Here is a 25,344-nt window from a genome sequence, read left to right as displayed (position 1 = left end):
GTCCGAGTCTGCTTGCCTCTTGCGACCCCTCTCTTGGTCTCTGTCTCTCTCTTTTTCTCTCACTTTTTCTTTCTCTCTCTGTTTGTCTTTCTTGGCCTCTCTCTCTCCCTGTATAGAGGTGGGAGTGCGAGTCCCAGACAGGGGAGGAGGGCCAGAAGGCTGAACAGTCACAGCTGTGACTGAAGAAGAAGATGAAGCCACAGAAGAACTAGCTGACTCTGCGGGTAAAAGACCCGCAAGAATCAGCTGGATCCTGTGATCCCGCAGGGCCCGGGGGTTAAAGGCCACACAAATTCTGCAGCCCAATGTTAAATGAGGGACCCCCAAACAAACTACGCACAGTGTGTGGCCATCGGCCGGGGACAGCTTATGGCCACACTCTGTACACTTATGAGAAAGTCCTGACATACCTGCTTAGATAAGCTAAGTCAGGGGCAGACACACACACACACACACACACACACACACACACACACACACACACACACACACACACACACACACACACACACACACACGCTAAGGGCAGGAAGGGAGGCCTACACAACCAAAAGTTTAGCAACTTTCTATACTAGAACGATCTCTAAAACTATACACCAAAACACCCGGAGAGAATAAGGGAAGAGTTCTAAAACTGTTTAGCACTGAAAAGGGGGGCACACAGACTGAAAGTTAGATGAAATCTAAATAACCTCCTGGAGCTCAGAAATCTCTTGCTGGCGAAGCCATGGCAAATGAGATCTGAGGATTGGAAGGAGATTGCAGGGTATTACGGGTAAGGGGGAGGAGCTTGGAGTTCAGATCTTTAGCTTGGTAAGCTGCGGCTTGGATCCGAGCCACAGGTTGATGATCAAATGAAATTAACTACTTCATATCTAAGGTTGCGGTTTAAGGGCTCATGTGATACTGAGAGGGTTGTGTATGGTGCAATATGCGATACATGTCCTTGTTTTTATAAAAAAAAACGAACGAAAAATTAAAGTCAGAATAAGTGAGCATGTAAGAAACATCAGGGACAAGTCTGAATTTAATGCCCTTGCTAGGCATATTACACAACACCCAGACCACACATTCAAATTCTTTATTTTGGACAAAATACCTTGTTCGGAAAGAGCCTGGCAGTACTTATTACAAAAGCGGAGCTAGTGTGGACATAATACCTTGTTCGGAAAAAGCCTGGCAGTACTTATTACAAAAGCGGAGCTAGTGTGGCAGCTCCATTTGAATGCTACATGCTGGATGGGTCTCAATGACAATGTTTCTATTTCTAGTTTACTAAAACTAAAAGCACTGCGTAGATGATTAATTTAGGTTTTCTATTCTGGTTTTCCCTGAGGGTTTGCTGGTTGTATTTGAGCAAATGCAAGACACAGCACTGTTTACGCTGTTTTAAATGGTAGTGCTATAAATGTTGCTTGTAGGATGTATTTTTTATTAATTTTTTATTAACGTTTTATTTTTTATTTTTACTTACTATTATACATTTTTTAACATATACTTTTAAAAAATGTTGCTTTACAGGATGGATGCATACATATATACATATACTTTTTATGGAAAGATTATTCGTAATTGCTGACTTAAAATGCATGAGTTGTAGTTTTTTTCTTTATCTGTCTTTCTGGGGGGAAGTGATGTCACACAACAAATGTATTTAAAGGATTTGATGTCTTTTAGCTGCCATCTGATGAAGTTCCATGTTAATGTGTACTTATGGTGGCTTAATCCTCACTTGGTGGAGTTTTTGTTTGCTTACCGTGTGATTTGGATTGTCTGCAATAAATATTTTTGGAGAGGAATCCATTTGCTGAGCGTTTTCTTGGATTTTATACTTCCACCTTGCATGTATCACTTACAGAGTACACAGACGACTCCACCCTAATCTGCTCAGCCCCATCCATAACCACTCTTCACAAGCTTACCCAAGAATCCTTCTGCTCCGTGGAACAATGGATTACCGATATCCAACTCATTCTAAACCCCAACAAGACCAAATTACTCCTTTTTACCCCCAATAAGTCCAAATCCACACCTCCTACCTTCACTATCACTTCCAAAAACGGGACCACAATCTCCCTCCTCCCCTCACACTAAGCTGATTGGGGTTGAAACATATAATCTAAAGTTTAATGTCCATATCTCACAAACCATCACAAAGGTACATAAACTAGGAACCCTATACAAACACAAACAGTTCCTATCGGACCAAGCTAGAATCTACTTAACCCAAACCCACCTCTTGTCTACCCTAATGTATGCATCACCAATCCTAATTCATATCAGGAAAACAGACCTAAACAAACCAGAGTCATGTTACAATAAAACTGCAAAATTCCACTTTTAGAAGTAATCACTGTCTTGCCCTGAAGCAACTACAGTGGTTAGAACTCCCCCAGCTAATTAGCTACCACCAATCAGTCCTCACCTTCAACATAAAGAACCTTCAGAAAACCCCAGCCCTAAACCGATATTTTGCAAATCGCCCTCTACGCTCATCCAACAAAACCCTGCTCTGCATAACCAAAGGCAATAACACTGCATGGAAAGGTCTGTTCTCCCACACTCTTGCTAGGGAATGGAATAACCTCCCCCAAAGTATCTTCTCTGCACCATCCATCTCACTTTTCAAGATATCACTAAAGTCTCACCACTTGCAATCATGGCTCTGTCTCTGCATCACATAAAATCTTTTCTGCTGTCCTCCTAACTTGCCACACCTCATCTCCTCACTGCTTACCTCAGCTATTTGTACTACACAAATACTCCCTATCAGGAACTACTATCCTACAAACTATTTCTCACGCTATGACACATCTCCCAAATAGCATTATTTTCAAGATTCCATTCATTCATTTTTATGCTTTGTACTACCAATACAGAATTCAAAGTTTTGCTATCTATATATCAAGCTTGTTCAAATCAAACTAAGGTACGAAAAATCTCCTTGACTGTATATATGCCACTGTACAGAAATTTTCTGTCATTCATGGATTATGTGTTGTCATATAAAGACATGGAGCTCTGATTATATACATGCCTCCGTACAGAATTTTTTTTTTGACATTTGTTGTATATGTGCTGTTATGTTATGGAGTTTTTCTCCCCGGGCCTTCGCTGTAAATGGACCTTGTTCCAGTCGGATTTTCCCGGTAAACAAATGTAAAATTAAAAATAAAATAATAGAAAAGCTTAGTTGTTCACAAGAACCACAAATGAATGTTTACAAAAATCTGGTTATGCTGAACACAGAATGCATTTTGAATGACTATACACTCACAGCTCCCTCTTGTCTACTGTTTGCAGACATCTAAGAGTGCAAAATCCAGAAATGGTAGAACGAAACATCATGCAAGCTACAGAGCCCTGATTTAAGCAAATCTAACACCTTGGAAGAAATCAGAATTTTGACTCATGTAATACTGCTTTGCCTTCCTTCACATGACACACATGCATATAACTTTCAGTCATGGACCTGTAACCCAGTCAGAGCTAACTATATTATGTACACTGCTGAAAAACATATGAAACACATAACTGAAACTGCTAAAGCCAGCCTTCCTACATGCAAAAGGCTTTGGCTAGTTTACAAACACTGAGCTCTTGTTTTGGGGTTACATTATGCTACAAATGATTCACTGGTTACTATACAAGTTTCACTTCTACATGCCTTTTAATTCCTACTAGATTAAAACTTTTACACAACTTACTTTTTTCAAGCTGGATCATCTGATAATTATTGTGAAAATATGCCCCCTTGCAGAAAGTGTTGGCAAGAAGTACCTGCAAAAAAAGAATTCAGAACATGAGAAACATCTTGTCAAATCATAATGAGAAATGTATGTAATATGACACAAATGTATGCTGACTGAGACTAAACAATGTGGTGTAGTAAGGTGTTACCATGGATATTGCCATACTTAGTCAATTATCTGTTCTCAAGCATTCAATAATCTACAGTTTACAATAGAAATCAAAACAAAGTTTACTGAAGTTCAACAACTTACTGTACCAGTTTTATTTTTATTTTTTGATCAGCTTGACATTTTATCCTACAATGACTCCAGTTTATATTGCTGAATAACATAGTTCTTAGTTATATTTATGGTTTACAACTGGCATACAGTACAGGTACAAAGTGGGGTAAACTGACAGAAAGTACAGGTAGAGTAAGTAAGCTTACCATAACAGACATTTGAATGATAACTGTTGCAGTAGCCTAAGCTATATGGGTTATATCCCACAATGATATAGAAGAATTCTGCTCAAAACTGGTGGTCAAGGACAGCAGATACACAAACACCATAGATGTAGCCAACCTGCTGGCAGACAGGTTCAGTGAAAACTTCACCCCTCTTTCCCCCCCCATCAGTAAATCAGGACATCACCAGCACCTGGCCCTTCCCCTTACCTCTAGGCAGCAAGTCATCACTGCCCTCTCAAAGGCAAAAAATACAGCCTCCATGGGACCTGATAACATCCCAGGCTGCATCCTACATGAACTCAGGCAGGAAACTGTGGCACCATTAGGCACCCTATTCAACCAAAGTCTGGGTACTGGCTTTTTCCAAGCTGAGTGGAGGACAGCCACTGTCATCCCTTTGCACAAAGGTGGTGCATCCACCGATCCAGGTAATTACAGACCCATCAGCCTAACTAGCCTGATCTGCAAGGCCATGGAACAGATTATCAAGCACCTCATTAACAAGGACATTGGCAGTCTCCAAACACTCAATCCCACAAAGCTTGGTTTTGTTACGGGAGGTCATGCCTGTTAAATTTTGTCGACCTCTTTAAGACAGTCACCAAAGCCATGGATGAGAGGTTGACTGTGCACACCACCTAACTTGACCTGGCCAAAGCCTTTGATACTATTCCCCAAGTGGGTATAACAGATAAACTCTCAACTAGGCATCAATCCGTATGTTACAAGATTGGTATCAAAATGGCTCACTCATAGAACCCACCTAGTCAAAACTGGGGAAGCAACCTCAAACAGTAAACCCATAATGACTGGTGCACCCCAGGGATTGGTCTTGGGGCCTCTGTTGTTTGGGATATACTTTTCTGAGGTACAGGCCAAAACCAGTGGGCTATGGCTGACTAAGTTTGCAGATGACTGTAAGCTGGGAGCTGTCATCAATTCCTCTAGTGATGTAGACATCCTGCAAGAGGGTCTCACCCAAATGACTGATGCCAGAAACATCGCCTCAAACTGAATGCCAAAAAATGCATCATCGTCCTCTTTGGGGAAGAGTGACGTCCCTACAGATTATCACATTAATAAAGTCCTAAGCGCGTCATCAGTTGTGGGGGACGTAGGCACCCAGGTTGACACTAAACTGGCTTTTGACCACTATATTTCCTCCATTGTACAGAAAACTTTCTACATGACCCACCTTATTAAGAAGGGTAGCTCATCCATGGACAAGGAGGTCATAACATCCTTATATTCTTCCCCTCATAAGACCTATTACTGAGTACAACCTCACAAAGCACATGCAACAGCTGGAGAGACCACAAAGTCTCCTCACTAGGAGAATCCAGGGCCTCAAACATGTACCCTATACAGAAAGGCTAAAAGCCCTGTCCCCTCTACTCAATCGCATATAGACTTCTGTCTGGCATACAAAGCAATCTGAGATCCCATCTTGATGGGACTGCTAAATATCCGCAAGTCAAGCTCCACTCGAGTAACTCGCATGCACGACCTCAACCTGGTCTGTGACATCAATAGGACTTGATGGTGGGACAGATTTGTATCCCAGATACTCCACCATCAGTGGAACAGACTCCCCCTCCACATCAAGAAGAGTATCTCATTAACCCTTTTTAAGTGCAACCTGGACAACTGGATGGGGAACATAAAATACACCCTTGGGATTCCACCTGTGTCCCTGCTGGACAGGGGCATCAGGTGATGACTTGTCGGAACAAGGGCTACATTCCTGGCTAGGCTTGTAAGGGCCTCAAGGCCAATAGCCTAGTAACTTCCTATGATCTTATGATCCTAAGACATCCAGCTTCTAAAGTTTCAGTGCACCTTCCACGCACTCAGAGTGTCAGCTAAAGCTGAGCTAACTAAAAACATAGGTTTGGGAACCAAGCCCTTCAGAACATTCATGGAACAGCACATGAGAGGCTGAGAACTGAAAGGACAATTCTACAAACAAAAAAAAAATAAAAGTCCACACCCTACCAAAAACATCATGCCAAGAAACAAGGGGGGGTGACTACTGCAGCAGAGATCATTCGAATATCTTCTTTTATGGCAAGTTTACTTCACAACAACTGTTTTATACCCTTCATATTGATCACCGCTGCAGTAGCCTAAGCTATATGGGTAGATTACCACAGCCTACAAATTTTGGGAGGTGGAAGAGGAAGAGTCCAGGAGCCCCTGGAGAATGGTCCTAGCAAAGCCTGATCTAGACCCAGAGAAAGAATCAAGCTTTTAGTGCCTTGTAAAAGTATGTACAGAGGATCAAGTTGTTGCTTCTAGAATACATCTAGAATCCAACCCTTTCCAAAAAGCCATAGATGAAGCCAAGGCTCTGGTACAGTGGGCCTTCACCCTGCCTGGAATAGTTTTGTTGAGGTGAGTACAACAAAAGGGAATAGCCTAAAACAGCCATTTGGAAATAGTCTGCTTTGACAGAGGTTGTCGTTTCTTCTTTCTTTCACAAGAAATGAACAATGGATTGAAAGATCTGAAAGATCCGTCTCCTTCCAACTTTAGGTTCAGGAAAGAAAATATCAAGACGGACAGTTTGTCTTAAAGTAAACTCTGATACCAGTTTAGACATAAAAGAAGGATTACTTCTCAAAGAAATCCTTTCCTTGTGGAAAATGAGGTTGGGTTGATTCATCATAAGAGCTTGCAACTCATGCACCTTTCTTGCAGGGGTCAGAGCAATCAATAAAACCTAAAGGAATGTAGGATGCCTGTAAAGTAAAGTTGTGCTGTGAATTTATATCCCAACCGGTTTTCCCCTTGCTTATTGATATACCACATGACTGTGACATTGTCTGTAACAACTTGAAGAGGTCCTGGGAACAAAAGATGATTTTGAGAGTTGAGTGCCTTGATCAGTGCTTTATCTCTCTTGTATTTACGTGCTTATGTTTGTCCTTGATGTCCCAAACACCTTACACTTTTATCCCTCCTGAAACTGCTTCCTGAGCAAAGCCTGAGGCATCTGTGGTGAGTGACTGCTTTGGAAGAGAGAAGGAGATACCTGGATTTGAGGATATTTGCTGTCCATCAAGTGATTTCTCTATGGACAAATCACAGCACTGGAATTTGAAAAGAAGGGGTGGTGGTTATGGGACCAAAGACAATTTAGATACCATTGCTATCTTTCTCATGTGGATCCATGCCATGGGTATCATAAGAATCATAGATGCCATTTATTTATTTATTTCAAGTTTGATGAACCGGGAAGTCCACTGTGCCAAGCAGAGCCCATTTTCAGTGGAGGCCGAGGGAGAAAAGCTCCAAAAGCAGTTAACATAATAACACAAGTATGGAATATACAGTATACAAAAACATAAACAAATATACAATTTAAAATACACATACAAAATCAGGGAATATATGTTTAAAGAACACAAATGTTAAAATAAAGATGAAGTCAAAGGTAATACAAACAATATAATTAAAAGTACAAGACAAAGTGTTTATACAAGTATAGTGTTTGTTCTAACAATAATGTTAGTGATCAGAGGTGATGGTACATGAGACTGAAGGGAGGGTTGAAAGAGATGACAGTGTAATTTAGGTGGGAAGGGAAAAGGAACAGTCCCAGTTTGAGGTAAGGTAAGAAAATGTGACTCAAAATACTGAGGTACTCCCTCTCGCAATGACTATAGTCATAAGAAAACCTGAGAAGCAGATCTAGACAGATCTACGTTTTTGTTGTGGAAGAGAAGCTCTTTGAACTGCGTTGTCTAGCTAACACCCTAGAACATGTTTTGTGTGAAGGAGTCAAAAAAGACTTTTGAATGCTCTCTTGTAATTCCAGCTTAATTAAGAAATCTCTCACCCAAGTGAGAGATCCCTGACACTGAGAGAGACTCTACAAAGATAAGCAAGTCATCTAAATATTGAAAGTGTGAACACTTGGTAGCCTGCAAAAAACTATAACTGGAGCTAGGCACTTTTTGAACACTATTGGTGAAGTGGATAGTCCAAAGGGTAAAGCTGAGAACTGATAATGTGATCCAAACACACAGAACCTTAAGAAAGGCCTGAAGTCTGGATGAATGGGGATGTGATAAGAATCTTTTAAATCTAGAGTTACTAGGAAATGAATGAGGAATAAAAGGTAACAGGTTGTAAAGTGACAGCATTTTGAACTTGGGCACTATTATAAACAGATTTAGGAAGGAAAGAAATAAAGATCCAGAACTGGTCTCCAAGCATTTCATCCACTGGCACTAAAAGCATCCCTGAATAAAACCTTTTCCCACCTGGGAATGAGGAGCTGGTTTTCTCTCTCCCTGGGACAGCATATGATGAAGGACATGTGGAAAGTAAAGTCTGGTCTGGTGGATGAGGGATTACCCCTGGAAAGGAGGAATTTCCCCCACTGCTATTTGTATCTTAATGAATGATTTTCAGAACCCAATTGTCTGAAACTATCTGCTTCCAAAGAGAAAAGTGAAGATTCAGACTTTCTGGAAGGGAAAAGGGACTACCAGGGTTCTTAGGTTACTGTAGCAGTGATCAGTATGAAGAACATCTTTATTTCTGTTGGACATTCTTTTTTGCTGATCTTTAATAAATTGTGTAGATCATTAAATACCAAAACAAAACCAATGAGGTTGTTGTTTTATATATTTCAGCTTAAAGAATATTGTCCCAGGAGCAATCAATTGAGCTGAATACTTCAGTGTATTTATAATTAAAGTGAAAGGTATGACATTACAAGAACAGACACTATACCAGTGAATGGTAGAACAGCAGCATCAATACTTTGTAAATCACAGTATATGACTGGCATAATCCGTTGGCAGACACACCTCTTCCCTGAATCAGAACTGAAGGTCCATTGTTACTGCACAGTACTTTTTAATTTATTTTATTTATTTTTCTCTTCTTTCTCACCACTTAATAGGCATCTCCTTATAGTACTGTGGAGTGAAACTCTGCACACGCACAAGCTGGCTCCTGCTCCCACTTTGCTCCCCCAAATCTTTATATTTATACCATGGTAATCATACCTTGATTCTTCCACCAATCCCCCCCTCTTAAAAGCAGCTGCAGTACATTACACCCAACTCACTAACTTCTTCCAAAACTCATTACCGCCACTAACCAAGTCTCATAACTACTACTGTAGTGTTTCCTTACAAAGATATGTGCACTACTAAAAAAAAATGAGGGCATGTGTCCTAATACGACATACACATTCACTACTCCACTATCACTATATATGACCCTCCCATTCCTAACCTAAAGCATATATCCACAATGTTTGCACACACATATCCATTACATACAGAAACATTCATCGGCCTCAGTTTAAATGTTCAAATGCAGAGGCTACAGTTCATAGTTCAGTGTTCTTGTATACCACTATCTCCCATTACTAACAAACAGTTATCCCAGCCACTATGTAGCCCTAATACACAACTGCAGCACTATAAATCCTGGCCCTGTTGATTCTCTGTGGAGGTGACATTTCAAGCAGGCCTGGTTCAAGCCCCCACCCATTTTTCCACAGCATCAGATACTTGTATTACAACAGCCGTACTACAGCTTACTAAAAAAAAACATATGAGCATAAGAAGCATATCCAATAAGACTGACCAAATCCAAGTGTGGCTAAAGCAATTTAATCCTGATATACTAGCCACCTCAGAGACATGGATGCAACCTCACATTCCCAGCTCTGATCTAAATACCCAACCATCACAAAGTTGAACAAGACTGCTCAACCAAAAGGGTGGGAGGAGTTTTAATATATTATCACTGTATAACTGCACCTATCCCAACCACACAATATTCATGGCACTGGAACAGTACTAGTATCTGTTACAGTGTCACTCAGAAAACTACTCAACATTGCCTGCATATACCTACACCCACAATCTGCCAAAACAGCAGTACCTTCCCTCCAGAAATGGCTTCAAAATAACTGCACTGCAGTGGTTATTCTTCTAGGGACTCCAATATTCATTCGACATCTCATGTTACCTCTCATAATGAATAGAACATTGAAGAATTTGGATATGTGCAGTTACATAACTTTTCAGCAAGGCATCAACCTAAAACACATACTCACCACACTCCTATTGGGATATTAATTAAATGCACATCTAATTTTACAGTTATTGATAAACTACCAAACAACCTTAGTGACCATAAACCAATATAAGCCATTTGAAAAAACAGTCACTCTTCCTCTAAACCCAACACTGTAATCATCAAAAACTGGAATAAAGTACCCCTCCCCGCAGCCTGTCCAGCAACAGCTAGCCCGTATTAACTGATACAGTGTTAAATACATCACCCATTGACCACATTACCAATTACTTTTTTGTTGCTTTTCTTTAGGATTTCATATTACCAGCCCGACCCCAACTGTCCCACGTCCACACCAGGTCTACCAGCTTGTCTCCTATTCCCCGAACTTGCTCCTGTATCACTGGGGATGGTTGTGAATCCTAAAGGCATCTTGGCGGCTCTTCCATCTTTGCTTACTTCCATTTTCTTTTTTGCCCTGCTCACTTCGCTTCCCTGCCTCCCACGCTTGTTGCCTTCACATTTGAGGGCATCTCTCCTCTTTGAACCACACCTAACCAAAAGAAGCATCAGCAACGACTGCTCTCCTAACCAGGGCATGCACACCCATCCCTTCCTGCTGTTCCAACAGATGAGAGCGCTACTAACCGAATCCGGGTTGACTGGGCCATAGTCAGGGCTTTATCCCTCTATGCCACCACTGCACACCGCTAATTACTTTAACCAAATGAAATTTTCTTGACAGATATACTTCCACTAGAACTAGTCAGAATGAAAAACACATTTCTCACATGGTTTCATAGACCAATCTGATAACTGATGAAAGTAAGGGATTCCATCTGGAGATCCTATAAGGCAAAAGGTAACGTACATACACTTCTTAACTAAATAATTAAATGCCAGCAACAAATATGATACACCATACAAGACTATTATATCAACTTACAAAAAGAAATAAACACAGCCCTTTGACTTTTTAGGATACCATCAAAGAACAATAAAGTCCAAAGCCTTTATTTTCACACGCAGGACCACAGCCAAGGCAACAAGTAAAACAAGCGCTTTCGCTCGGATATTCCAAGCTTTGTCAAGTTACACATCCCATTGTGTAGCAACCATTTAAATAGTTACCATCAAAACTTCTCTGTAAACCTAAACAGCTCTGCAGATAAACCACACGACCTTCCCAGTAATCAAGCCAGAGCTAATTCATTAGCTAACTATTTTGAGTCTATCACTGCTAAATATTCCAAATTCATAAGACTAGACCCTGCCATCACAAACTCTAGAATCAAACAGATCTTCTCCCCATTCTCATTTACGCCAGTCACGCACACATCAAAACGAGTTTACATAAAATGAAATCACATGAATCCCCATTTAATGGATTAACTAGCACTAAACTTTCTAAAACTTGCATCCTTTTAGATTGCCTACCATCTCCCTATATTTGTCAACAGAAGTCTTACAGAAAGTGATTTCACATCTGTATGGAGGGAACCTAAAATTATTCTCTTCAAGGAAAGCAAAATTAGCAAGGATGACAATTACAGACTCTCTCGATCCTTAATACCCTGTCCAAAATAGTACACTCTTAATTACTGCCACATTTAATAGAATATACCAAATTAAAACTATACACACAGTACGGCTTCTTCTCAGCACATAGTATTTAAACAGAACTAGGGAAAATTGAATATGACAAAGATAATACTATCGCCACTCTCTTCACAGACTTCTCTAAACCCTGTGATACTGCTAACCACAGACCACACTTGTTGAAACTCTGCACTCTAGGCTGCACACAGACAGTACTCGGCTAATTTGAAACTTGCTTAACAACAGAACACAGACCACATGCTGGAATTCCACCTGCTCTTTCAGAATAACTACAAACACTGGAGCTCCTCAGGGCAGTATTCTGGTCCTCTATTATTTATCATCTTCAGTAACAACATGTACCTTCACTCAACAAGCCTAAATTCCACATTTTTTGAACAGCCCATAATACAGGCCTTGTTATCTTTCACATTCAAAACCCAATTACTATACCGGTTCTTGGAATCAAAAATGGTAATTAACAAAAAGAAAACTAAATATATGATATTCAGCCCAAAAGTAAAAACCACCTCTGCCTCTCCAATCTAGTTAAACAGCATCATCACCGAAACAGCTGATAACTGTAAATTTCTGGGCTTAACTATAGACAACAAATTAGTTAAAAAAAAACCTTGCCAGTTCACTACTTCTACCAACTTATTTTTTGACCAATAAACTAACTAAAGCAGTAGGAACTGAAATATACAGTTGCACAAATCACCACAATTATATAAAAATATAAAAAAGTTCTTTAAAATCCCACAAATGATTAAGTGTTTTCATCCCTAAAACACGGGACTTCATCAGAATAAAAAAATAACATCACTTCCTTTTATAAAAAGCTGTTACTTGACCTTACAAAATATAAAGATGCAACCATTCAAATATGGACCAAATCATTCAAAGAACCATATCCATACAAATACACTGAAAATTTCAACTAGCTTAAAAAATGCAAAAATAAGTGTAAATATTTCAAATCAAACATTGATAAAATACACTGATATGAAATATTCAAAGTATGATCTTTGTAAATCCCATCATAAACAATAAAAAAAATTTAATTCCCCATTAAAAAAAAAAAAAAAAAAAAAAAAAAATCATCATTTTGTTGAACGTAATTTTAGAACAGGTCAGATGGAAACTTTCTCATTTAAACCAGGCAGGAAGATGGCATTCAATTTAAGCTGCCAGAATAATTCCCTACATCCTAGTTTAGTTTCCTACTCAACCCCCCCCACTTCCTAGAGGATTTATATTAACCTTCACCAGTATGGCAAACTAAGTCTTTATACCCTTTAAACAAATGCATATGCTTAAAAAGAGCACTATTACAATTTCTGTTCTTTACATCACAGTGGTACTCTTAACCCTTTCCCTAACTGATCCTAAATGATCTTTTAGTTTTGATCACACAAAAACTCGGCGAAGCTGAACATTTAGCAATATAAACCACACCAGGAATTAAACAATTTCCCTTCTGCAGTTTCAGGTTTGTTATAAATATGTTTTCAAGGGTCAAGTATTCAAATTCAAGAATAGAAGAATACTATTTACTTGAACCACATTTAGAGGTGCCACTGAATGTAGTATTGTCACTACAAAATCTCTCATCCCTAATTCCTAGTTTACACTAAGAATGGCTAGGTTTCCTTAGTATTCCTGACTATGACCTTGCTTTTTTTTCTTCTTTTTTTTGTTGGGGGGGGGGGGGTCTGCTCACACCATTTTCAACAAGGTCATGAAGTAATTACTGTCATGCCCTTTCCTTTGGATGGGAATAAGCTTTTATGTTATGCTGCCAACATTTTAGGGAGCTTGGTTTTTGATATAGTTACATACCAAACACAAGTTCAATACCACTTGAACTAGCAGATTATATTAGAATGGGCTACATACAGACGTGTGATTTTAGTTGTATCACTGCCCTCTTGTCAGGCATTGGCTTACAGATGAAGAGGATCTCACAGTCTGAATGGTGGTAATCTCTGGGCAATAGTTTAGCTCAGTGGTTAAAATCTCTGCCTCACTATGCAGGGCTCAGTGTTCGATCCTGACATCTGGTCATTGACTGTGGAATTTGCCTTTTCCTCCTATGTCTGTATGTTTTAGTTTGCCAGTAGCACAGAGGATTAAGGCTAAGTAAAGCAGCATCTATGTATTCCTCCCAAACCTGTGGACAAAAAATATGTAATAGTCGCAAGCTGCTTGTTACAGTTAACACCACACACTTTTGCTTCTAATTCCTACAGCAAATGCAGTATCTGCATTCATTTATGAAACCACAATATCCTTGTGGCTTCATTAATGAATACCACAATGTACTCTTGCCCTGTCAGCACCTGCCAGTTGTGCCCCCTAACAGCTTGTACCCAAGGCAGCCAGCACTTTTGCCTAACCTTAGTTACAACTACTAGCTATTAATGAGCTACTGCTTAGAGTCCAGGATTCAAGTCTCTCAGTCTCCATTTGCCTACTCTGTGATTTTAATAAGTCACTTAAATAGACAATGCTCCAAGGCATAGGTAAATGGGGATAGGCCCATCAATGGTCTACTGAACTTCATGCCGATTAACTTCATAAGACCCTAGGATTTCTACACAGGGCATGCTTTTGGAAGCTACCAGCTTATGGTTGGGTAATCTGTGTGAATGGCTGGCTTTTTCCAGCCCTTTCAGGTGGCACTGATTACAATCCAGGTTGGTACATGACCACCAGATGACTTTCTTTTAGGTATGAATGGCTGACCTACATTGTGTGCATGAGCTTTTGTGGTAACATGTATGACGTTATTGTGATTTAGACTGGAAAGGTGGCCACTTGTGGCAAGTGAATTAGGTTGTTGTGTTTCTGCTTTAGGTGATGCACATAGCTGTGGGCTAATGTTGTCATTTGGAGGCATGGCACAGCATGAGTGGTCAGGGAGATGCAGAATGGGTGAGAGAGGTTTAGGGTTGCCACCTTTTCATCATGCTCTTTACAGACAAGCAAGATCCAACCCCTGCAATATGTAACCACACTCCCTTCCTGCAGGTAACTCCACCAATATATCTCACCAGAAACAGAAGCAGTTAATGAACTTAATGCATTCCAGTAGATCCCTATGTAGTAAAATGGATAGCAAATTGAGTAAAAACAAAACTCACATGCCGCAGATAGCAGGCATCTCATCGATGTATAAATGTGCCCAGCTGTGTCCTTGCCGGTCCTTCAGGGCTCAGTGCTTGGACCTCTTTTTCTAAGCAGGTAATTCTCTGATCTGCAGTAATGACCCAAGATCTCTAGCTAAGTTTGCAGATGGCTTAAAACTGGAACTCATCATCAAGTCACCCTCTTACATTATAGCCTTAGTCTTACAGCTAGAACTTAAGACTTGTAAATACTTGGTGCAGTAAAAATTGCCTCAAATTACATGCTAAAAAGTGACACCTCTCCCCAGCATACAGCATAGACAATACCAAAATTCAAAATGAGAATGTTGTATTACTTATAACTTCTTATTATGTACAGCTTATGTACTCACCATAACATTCCATGTTTGTTGAACATCTTGCCCTTATTTTTGCTGGTTGTTTCGGAACCGAGAATCGGTCCTTACTCAGCCTATACTAAATCTCTAGAGCTTCCACTGGCTCAAGGCTATACCCTAGCCCATCATACTTAGGGAAGATACCCAGATCTTGTTTGCAATTACTAAACAGAGTAACAGTTATATGCATATATACAAAAGTACATACATAAAGATGTGCCACTTCGGACAAAATAAGGAAGTTAGAGAACATGAGTTCCAAATCCAATAAAGACCTCTCGATCCTCCAGAAGCGAAGGTTGGGGGAAGAAGGGTGGGATGCAAGAATGAAGGCAAGATCGACAACAAACATGGAACGTTATGGTGAGTACATAACTTCTTAATGTTATGTTGTCTATCTCGCCTTCATTCTTTGCTGGTTGGGACAGCGTCCCTATCACCTTCTTTCTTGGGTGGCTCAAGGGAACAAACTCTTCAGAACAGCAGATCCAAAGGAAGCCCTGTTCCTAATGAGTGATAAAGGTATGAGGTTTTACCCATGCTGCTGCAGCACAAATTGAATCCACGGGTAGCCTAGCCTGAAAAGCAGATGAAGTTGCAATGGCTATTGTTGAATGACCTTTTTTTTCCAGGCAGTTGTTTACTTTGAGAAGTATATGAATAGGTAATAGCATCAGTAAGCCATTTTGACAGAGTGACTTTTGATATTGGGGTGCCCTTCTTTTTATCTGAAAAGGATACAAACAGTTGACCAGATTTCCTGAATTTGATATTGGGGTGTCCTTCTTTTTATCGGAAAAGGTTACAAACAGTTGATCAGATTTCCTGAATTCTTTTGTTCTGTGTAGGTAGAAACGTAATTGCCTGTGTGCATCCATTCTGTGTCATTTATATTCTGCCTTGTTGCCATAGTTTGAGAAGAAAACAGACAGGTCAATAGATTGATTCAAGTTAGTCTCGGAACAAACTTTAGGGAGGAATAATAGATTAGTTCTAAAGGAAACTCCGTCTTTATAGAAAATCAAGTATAGACAATGCTTGGAGTTCTGATACCTGCCTAGCTGACGTGATGGCCACCAAAAATACTGTTTTCCACATCAGGAACTTCAGATGGCAAGACGAAGCAGGCTCATATGGTGGAAGGATTAGAGTGGACAATACCAAATTGAGGTCCCAAGGAGCTGGTGGTTCTTTTACTGGGGGCCTTAGCAAAAAGGTACCTCTCAAAAAGACCTTGGACAGTCTATGGGGCATAATTTTGAATCCGATTTTTCCAATATGGTAGTTTGATATAGCAGCCAATTGAACTTGTATGGTATCCACTTCTGCACCTTCACTGAAAAGTTTTGCCAAGAAGTCTAAAATAGATGTTACGGGCGGTGTGAAAGGATCAATGTGATTGTTTAGAGCCCAACAGGAAAACCTTTTCCATTTGTTAGCATAAAGCTTTAAAGATAAAGCTTTCTAGCTGTCATCTTATGGGATGAGATCAGAATATGTTTCACAGTGGGAGACATATTTGGAAGCCTGCCTAGGAGTGGAAGTGGAGCTGTCAATTTGATGGTTTGGACTGAGGGATGCAGCATCCCTGATGGATGAGTCAGGAGGTCTGGAACTGAATCCAGAATCTACGGCTCCTCTTGTAGATGGGGCCATAGGAAAGGGAGCCAAATTTGTCGAGGTCAGTATGGGGCGATGAGTATTAACCTGCTTCTCAATGTCTTGGCTTTCTGAAGGACTTTGGGGATCAAAGGAAATGGAGGGAAAGTATAAAGAAGACCCGGGGGCCAATCGTGTACAAATGCATCCCTTGGTGGCTCCCCCAGAGGGGGGATCAGGGCAAAGTAGCTGTTGCATTTGGCAGTCATGTACGTGGCAAAAAGGTTGCAGCAAAGCTGGCTCTACTTGCAAAAAATCTGTTCCCCAATTTCCTGTTTCAGGGACCACTAGTGAGGCTTTAGAATAGCTCTGCTGAGTTTGTCTCTTATCACATTGGATTTCCCTGGGATATGCATTGCTATTAGAAAGCACTGGGAAGAGACTGCCCACTGACATACTCTTTGAGCCGCTCGACATAGGGGGTAAGATCTGTTTTTTCCTTGTTTGTTTATATACCATGCGATTGACATATTGTCTGTCTGGATTGCAACTGTTTTTAGTGGAAGGGAGTTATGGAATGCCTGCAAATGCCAAAAGCACCACTCTCATCTCTAGGACATTGATATGCAAGTGGATCTCATATTCCTGGCAAACTCCTTGGACAGTCTTCCCCAGATAATGTCCCCCCCAGATAATGCCCCATCTGGGAAGGGTCCGTGGTAAATGTAGCTATTGGTTGTGGCTGAATGAATGGTCTGCTCAAAACCACTTGAGTAGAATGAATCCACCAGCGTAGGTCCCTCTTGCAAGATTCTCTTATGGCAATCTTGTGGGACATGGGTAACTCCTGCATGGACCATTGGGTTAAGAGTAACCACTGGAAAACTCTCATGTGTAAGCATGTGAGAGTTACCAAGGTTATCGCTGCCGCCATGGTACCAAAGATCTTTAGAATAACCTTAGCTTGTACTTCTTCATCAAGAGGTTTTTTTACTTGTTGGCGTAGGTTTGTATCCTGCTGGGAGGAAGTTTGGCTACCATTTCTCTTGTGTTTAAGTCTGCTCCTATGAATACAATATGATGTGATGGCAACAAGGCAGACTTTTCGAAGTTTATCGTAATGCCTAGTTGAGAGCAAAGGCAGATGGTGGTGTCTCTTGATTTGGTTAGCAAATGCTCTGTGGTGGCAGTTAGGAGCAAGTCGTCCAAGGATGGAAACGCCCAGAATCCTAGACGCCTCAAGTGAGCCGTGGCTACTGCCATGCATTTGGTGAACACTCTGGGGGCTGTAGTGAGACCAAAGGGCAGAGCTTGGAATTGGTAATGACTGGTTCCTAGCCAAAAGCATAAATGACTCCTGGATCACCTGTCCATCTTTATATGGTAGTATGCATCCTGGAGATCTACTGAGCACATCCAATTGTCTTTACCCAGAAAGGGGAGTATTGACTGCAGTGTCACCATCCAGAACCTAGATTTTTTTATGGACTTCAATCTGCTGAAATCCAAAATGGGCCTCCAGTCCCCTGTCTTTTTTGGAACTAAAAAGAACCTTAAGTAAGTTCCGGATCCGATTTTGTCTGCGGGGACATTTTGTATGACTCTTTTCTAGCAACTTTGGACTTCTAGGGTTGTGTGGTCCCTCTGACTAGGTGGAACATCCAGGACTGACCTTTTTTTCTAAAGGGGAAGAGGAAAAGGGTATACAGTAGACACTGGATATGATCACTTGTTGTTTGTTATATTTAGCCAGGTGTTTGGGTACCATGACAAGCGACCCCCGACTGCCTCCAGAGGTAGACAGACTGGCTTGCTTTTAGGAGCACTGGAAAGGCCTACCAAGGAATGTTTCTCTGTCACCCTGATTTTGTGGACCCCCTCTGCCACGAGGTCGGTATCTTCCATTGTTGTTTCCCCCTCTGCCCCGGGAGAAGAATCATCACGTGTGTCCAGAAAAGCTCTCTGGGACTTACAGAACCACATTCCCCCCCCCTTCTAGTCTTTGGGGTAAAGCCTGACAGGGAGGGAAAAACAGACTCCCACGGCAGAGAGAGTCTTTCCCTCTTGCTTGCACCTGCTCAGATTCTCTCTCACTTTTGGCCCGAACAAGGATGAGCCATCAAATGGGGCACTGATAAAGGAAGACTTGAAGGGCTCTGCAAACTCGCATAAGCACATCTAGGAATGCCTCCTTAGGGAGATTCCTGTATCCGTTGCCCTACTCGCTCCATCAGCGTAGAGAGAAGATAGCCATGGAGGAGTTTTACCACAGATTAAAGAGGTAGAAAGGTCACATTGTCTGAAACCCCCGCAGCTGTAGAATTTTGGAGGATATCACCTAATTCCTTCAGGAGATCCCGCTGAAGCCTAGTAAAATGGGTCAAATAGTTCAGCGACCTAAGGGTAACGGCTGCTGAAAAAAACATACGCTTTCCGTACTTGTCCACTGTACGAGATTCTTTATTCGGCAGATGGACAGATGAGGAAGTCTCAGACAATTCCTTTTTGATGGCTGCTGCTACCACCATAGCATCTACTGAGACACCTTTTGTGAGGAATTCCTTATCAGAGGGCACTGTAATAAATTTCTATGGCCTCCTGGGAACAGGTTCCACAGATTCTGGAGAAACCCATGTCTTCCGAATGACTATGTTTAGGAGCTGATCGAAATACTGAGTCACCCAAGAGGTGGAGGAGCAAGACTCAAAAACCTTCAGGTATACGGACTCATCCTCAGAAGGGTTAATGAACTTCCAGCTACCTCTCTATTTAAGGATCTCTGGGATGTCAGCAAAGGAAACATCCTCAGAGGGTGACTGTGGGGACCTTTCTGAATCATCTAGGTCTGTGTCTGAAGTGATAGACTCCTCGGGGGATTCTAGATGTTTCCTCTTACATGCCTTCTTCCAAGGATCTTCTGCAGAGGGGTTCTTGGGAGATGTTTCAGTAAAGATGCTTTCGCCCAATGGGGCATCCTGGGACTTTGGGTCTCCAAGCCTGGGGGGGGGGTGGCAAAGAGGCAGATTCCTGCACTTTTGGGCGAAGAATGTTCGGATCCAAGAGTGGAGCTGCTTGGGGTGACAGCACTCTCCTCATGACTTCAAAAACACCATGACCCTGCTCCGAGGGAGCTACGAGCTCCGAAGACCCAGAAAACTGCCCCTGAGCCAAGGCGGTGGGCCCCGAGGCCGATGTAGGCACTGAGCTTACCAGTGCTGAAGCCCCAAGAGTAAGATTCAGATCAGACAACTGTCCAACCCGACTCTGCTCCCCGGACCCGACAGGAGAGCATCAGACCCTAGACCCCTCAATAGACAATGGCACCAAAGAGGTCATTGCGGAAGTCAGGACTGAAGATCCTGGAGCAGGTCTCGGCCCAGGCAGTTCCACTACAATCAAATCCAAAAACTCCGGCTCCAAAGCCACAACATGGGCTGGAGGACGAATCGACAAAGGGGAAGTGATGGTTGTCGAACCTGAATCCTTCTGCGCTGGGCTCAACAGAATCTTGGTCAGTGCCAGCATCTGTAACAGCCTCCTGACTACCCCCACTCCATATAGTCATCTGAGAGACTCCTGGAGGACCGAGAGGACGGGGTCGAGGATCTGATCGATTGCAGGATAGGCGAATGCAATACTGAAGAGACCGGTTTCAGAACTGGGGACCAGATCCGAAAATGATACTCTGCTCCAAAATAACCAGTGGGGCCGAATAGGTAGCTTCTTTATCAAGCCCAGAAGTCTTTGGGTCCATGGATGAATCTTTTGCCTGCTTCTTCGATGGTTCTGATGCTGGAACCATGGAAGAAGATCTCTTAGAAGACTTGCCTGATCTAGGGGATTGAGACTGGTGAGAGGATTTTGAGGAACTCTGTTTCCCTTCTAGTGCCTCGGAAAAAGGAACTTTCAATAATCCCCTGACAATCAACTTGTTTTGAATCCAATAATACTCTGGAACTGAATGCATGGCAAAAAGAGCATGAGTCTTGCAGATGGACAGCACCTAAACACAGTACATGGACAGCACCTAAACACAGTACACATAACTGGTGAGTCCATCTGTCAAGGACATTTTCTGGCTGCATCGATCATATTTTTTGAAGCTCGAAGCCTTCACTTCTTTAGCATCTTTAGACATGACTCACAACAGTACAAGTCAAATTACTAAGAATTCTACTAAAACAATAAGAACAACAACTTTTTCTTACACACACACACACGATTTATATATATATATATATATATATATATATATATATATATATATATACACTTAAATGACAACTCCTCACTGGAAAAAATGGAAAGGGAAGGTAGGGAAGCCCTCTAAGTTAAAAGGGCTGAAAGGGAGCCCTCTAACTCAAATGGACTACCTAACGATATAGAGAAAAGGTAAACAAGACAGTTTTAAATAACAAAGACCCCCCAAAAAAACTCTCTAACTCAATCGAGTTTGGGATCGTGATTGGGGGGGGGGTATAAACGGCCTAGCGAAAGACGACAGCCAGCAACAAACAGTATAAAATATCACAACAGATCTAGAAAGGCTGGTCTACCACACTAAAACAAATAATCCAACAAACACACTAAATATTTAGAACAAAAAAACAGTATAAAAGAAGAATAATGATTCCACTTAGCCTGGAGCCTAGTAGGAAGCACCTGATCTTGTTTAGTGGCAAATGAGATCTGGGTAATCTTCCCTAAACATGCTAGGATAGGGTACAGCCTCGAGCCAGTGGAAGGTCTCAGGCATTAGTATAGGCCGAGTTGGAACCGATTCTCAGTTCCGAACCCAACCAGCAAAAAATGAAGGCAAGATAGGACAACATAATATGGTTGATTTATGTCATAGCAAAAATGAAAACTGCATGTACTTTACCATTTCAGTTAATGTATCTTTAGACAGCATGTACACACACATACATACACAAGCATAAAGACACACATGCAATGCATAACATCTCACAATATAGCAATATTTTATTAAAGTCTAGTATAGCAAAAAATATGAATTAAACCCAAGACAACTAAAAAGGATTTTTGCACTGGCTATTAACCTTTGAATTATTCTTTATATAGACCCTAAGAGTGATGGATTTTGATAAAATTATTATATTCATATAATTTTGCTAAACAAATATATTTATGAAGTAGCATGCGTGACTATTATTAAGCCAGTGGCATAATACAATTATGCAATCACGTATATGTGTTCCTCGGCTAAAAACAGTATGACTACTATTCAGTTCTCCCCATTTATATTAAATACACTGTAAATTTGTTCAGACAGAAATATAAAACTATACACAAAATCTACTTCTCAGATAACACACAATTAGGTGTACTGCTACCAAATGTACCTTTGGCATACTTACAATTTCACCTTCAATGCACAAATCCAACAAAGGAAAATGCAATGGAAAGGACTTTACAAATCTTATACACACCTAAGATGTTTTGTACAAACAGTTCAACTTATCTTAATTTCAGGTAATGTGTTTTGATACAGGCAAAAAGTGCAGAAGGCTTCAGAAGTCCTATTTTCTGACTTGTAAAATACACACTGTATGATATGAAAAGCACATTATTAACCCTATATCCAACTATGAAATTGTGTTCATATAACATACATATAACTCTGTATATCCTTGTCCTTTGGTTGTATTACTAGGCTGAGCCCGAAAATGGTCCACTGAGACCAGAGCTGTACATATGAATAAATGACTCCAATGAATATATAACTTGCCTCGTGATCGTGATTGGGAAGACCAATGGAGATAGAGCGGCTAGCTCTGGAAATCACAGCTGTCATAGCATAAATATTTATAAGGACATTTGATACTCGTTTCAATGCCAGCTGCTCATCTATGACGGTCTAAAAAAACAGAAACAAAAATAAGACTGTAAATAAAAGAATACTGAATATTATTACCAGCAGCACATATTTCCTTAACTAAATTGCTGGAAAATTTGTATGTTCTGTTTTAGTTTTACGCATTGAAGAACACACACACTTTCAGTAAAGATACAGCTGTAAGACGATCTTTGAAAACTACACAGAAGTTACTAATCAAATGCCCTTCAAAAATTAGCTTAACACTGCCATTTCAATCAAGCAAAACAGTGTTAATGTGTTACCTATAGAACTCAGAATTTCAATCAAGTGTACATCGGGACTGAATAAAGACATTACTGAATCTGTTATTGTGGTGGTTCTTTGTCGCATGATCCTAGTACTACCTGTAGCATACAGTTTATACCAATGCCACACAAGCCACAAATGACTACAGATTTAAATGTGGGTATTTAAACAGGTTTAATTCTAAATGAATCAAATAAATATACTTTAGCCACAAATCTAATGTAAGATGCCAAAGTTTGATTCTGACACCATGGAATGACCTGCCTGCCTACAGTTTCAGGCTTACAGTCTCACATGCATCTCTTGAGGTAAAGTCATCTAACACATCCAAGATGCACACTTTTTTCTGCATGTGCACTCGAAGTTTTTTTTTTTTTTTTTTAAGCCAATTAGAAATAAATTATGTGCTTTCCTTTCTAGGCACAAATGGATATTTAATCATTGTATCTAATACCAGTTAACTCCAGACGAAGGGCTCCTGCCAGCTCGAACGTTCAAGTAACTGCAAAACTTATGTTTATCCACTAAAAGGTATTGCATCATGTCTGTGTTTCAGTGTCTTTCTGTTGTCAAATATTACATCATGATCTGTGTTTCAGTGTCTTTGTGTTGTCAAATGAGTGAATTGATCAAGCACTATGACAGAGTAAAACATTTCAACTTAAGTTTTATTAATATTTGTTTACATTTTTACATTTCCAAAATCTCTACTTCGAAGGCCTAAACATTTTCTAGTGCTATTTCTTATATACAGAAACAACTAGAGTCTCTGCATTCTCATCTTTTGGGAAGAGATGAGTCCTAAGTTATACATATCTTTTAATGTTCTCTACTTACAGCTGTTGATCAAAGTGAGGTAAGGCATTCATTCAGTCACAGAGATACTTCATCTGAACTCCTGACTTCTCTGTAGCAGAAGTTAGCTTACGCAGCTTTCCTTCAGTACTTATAATCAGCAGCATGAGTAAGGTCATGGACCTGACTTACAGTGGAACTCACAATGAGCCACATATGGCAAGCAAGTTAATGTTTGTGGAGCCAGATACGAGGATGTTAAGAGCATCTGTCAAAATTCCTGGATGTAATTCAATATAGCTCACGACTTAATCACACCACTAAAAACAAGGCAGCAATTATAATTAAAATGCAACTCAGGGTTAATAACGAATAAAAAATCAAATCTATGTGCAAGAATTTATGCACAGCACTAAGGCAAAGTCACTCCACAAATAAGCTGTTACAGTAGGTTTCTTTAAAACTAGTTTCTAAGTCCCAATGATTTAGCTTTATCAAGGGAAGATTCTGTCTGTTTAATCTGGTAAACTTCTCTGAAATGCTGTAGATGGTGGCCATGCAGTGTACGTGGCATATCTTGACCTAGTGACAGCCTTCAAGGGCATTCCCCATGCCGACATCACACAAAAGCTAAATGCTTTAAGAAATTACCTATACGTGGATAGCAAAGTGGATGAAAAGACAGAAGCTGCAGTGCAAGTTACAGGTACATCATAAGAAAAGTATGAAAATGACCAGTAGTGTCCTCAGGATTCTGTGCTGGGACCTCTCCTTGTTAGTATTTACTACTCAAACCTCCAAGCAGTGAGCAAAGATCTTTGGCTAACAAAGTTTGCAGTTGATTAGAATGTGGGTTTTAATCGTTATGTTGCCCTGTGACATCTAAGCCCTCCAGAATGAACCCTCCCTATTAAACTCTTGGTGTACTAATATTGGGGGTCAAACTAATGCTAAGAAATGTAGCATCACCTTTGCTAGACAACCTCTCTCCTCGTCTTACTGTACAGACGACACACCACTACAAAATGAAAATGGAGTTAGGGAGACCAATTTACTTGTTTTAGCAGCTCCCTCTTTTTTGAGCATCATGTGGCAACACCTGTCAGGTAAACCTTTTACTTAACCAAGTTAATTGCTAAAGGGCTATCATCAAGGTCTAAGGAGGTAATCATGTCCTTATACTTCATAATGATTGGACAAACTAAGCGTAATGAGCCCTATGGGATGTGCATCCCTAAATGTATCAAAAAATTATAAAGATCTTAAAGGTTCCTAGCTAAAAAATATTACAGGTCTGAAGTCCCAGAGCTAACAAGAGAGGCTGGAAGATCTATCACCTTTACTCAGTGTCTTACAGACTTTTGAGGAGGAAGATCTCTGTCTTGCCTACCATGCCATTAGAGACCCAACTGTCCTGGACTTCCTGTTTCT

The 25,344-nt window shown here is 40.6% G+C and overlaps 1 protein-coding gene across 3 annotated transcripts in view; it reads right to left on the bottom strand.

Annotated features, from left to right (window-relative positions):
• The window catches only part of ACAD9 (acyl-CoA dehydrogenase family member 9), a 1,114,604-nt gene that overhangs the window by 75,190 nt on the left and 1,014,070 nt on the right, over nt 1-25,344 (bottom strand). For all 3 annotated transcript variants that reach the window (XM_044078083.1, XM_044078081.1, XM_044078082.1), the window contains exons 16-17: nt 22,723-22,851; nt 3,708-3,780 (exon numbers count right to left, since the gene is read on the bottom strand). In XM_044078083.1, coding sequence (XP_043934018.1) covers nt 3,708-3,780; nt 22,723-22,851 — 202 coding nt within the window. The remainder of the gene's footprint in view (nt 1-3,707; nt 3,781-22,722; nt 22,852-25,344) is intronic.

This window comes from Protopterus annectens, chromosome 7.part0 (assembly GCF_019279795.1).
Source record: "Protopterus annectens isolate FY-2018-M chromosome 7.part0, PAN1.0, whole genome shotgun sequence".
Taxonomy (NCBI): Eukaryota; Metazoa; Chordata; order Ceratodontiformes; family Protopteridae; genus Protopterus; species Protopterus annectens.
The sequence above is the reverse complement of the archived record's forward strand: the minus strand, read 5'-3'. Positions and strand labels throughout refer to the sequence as shown.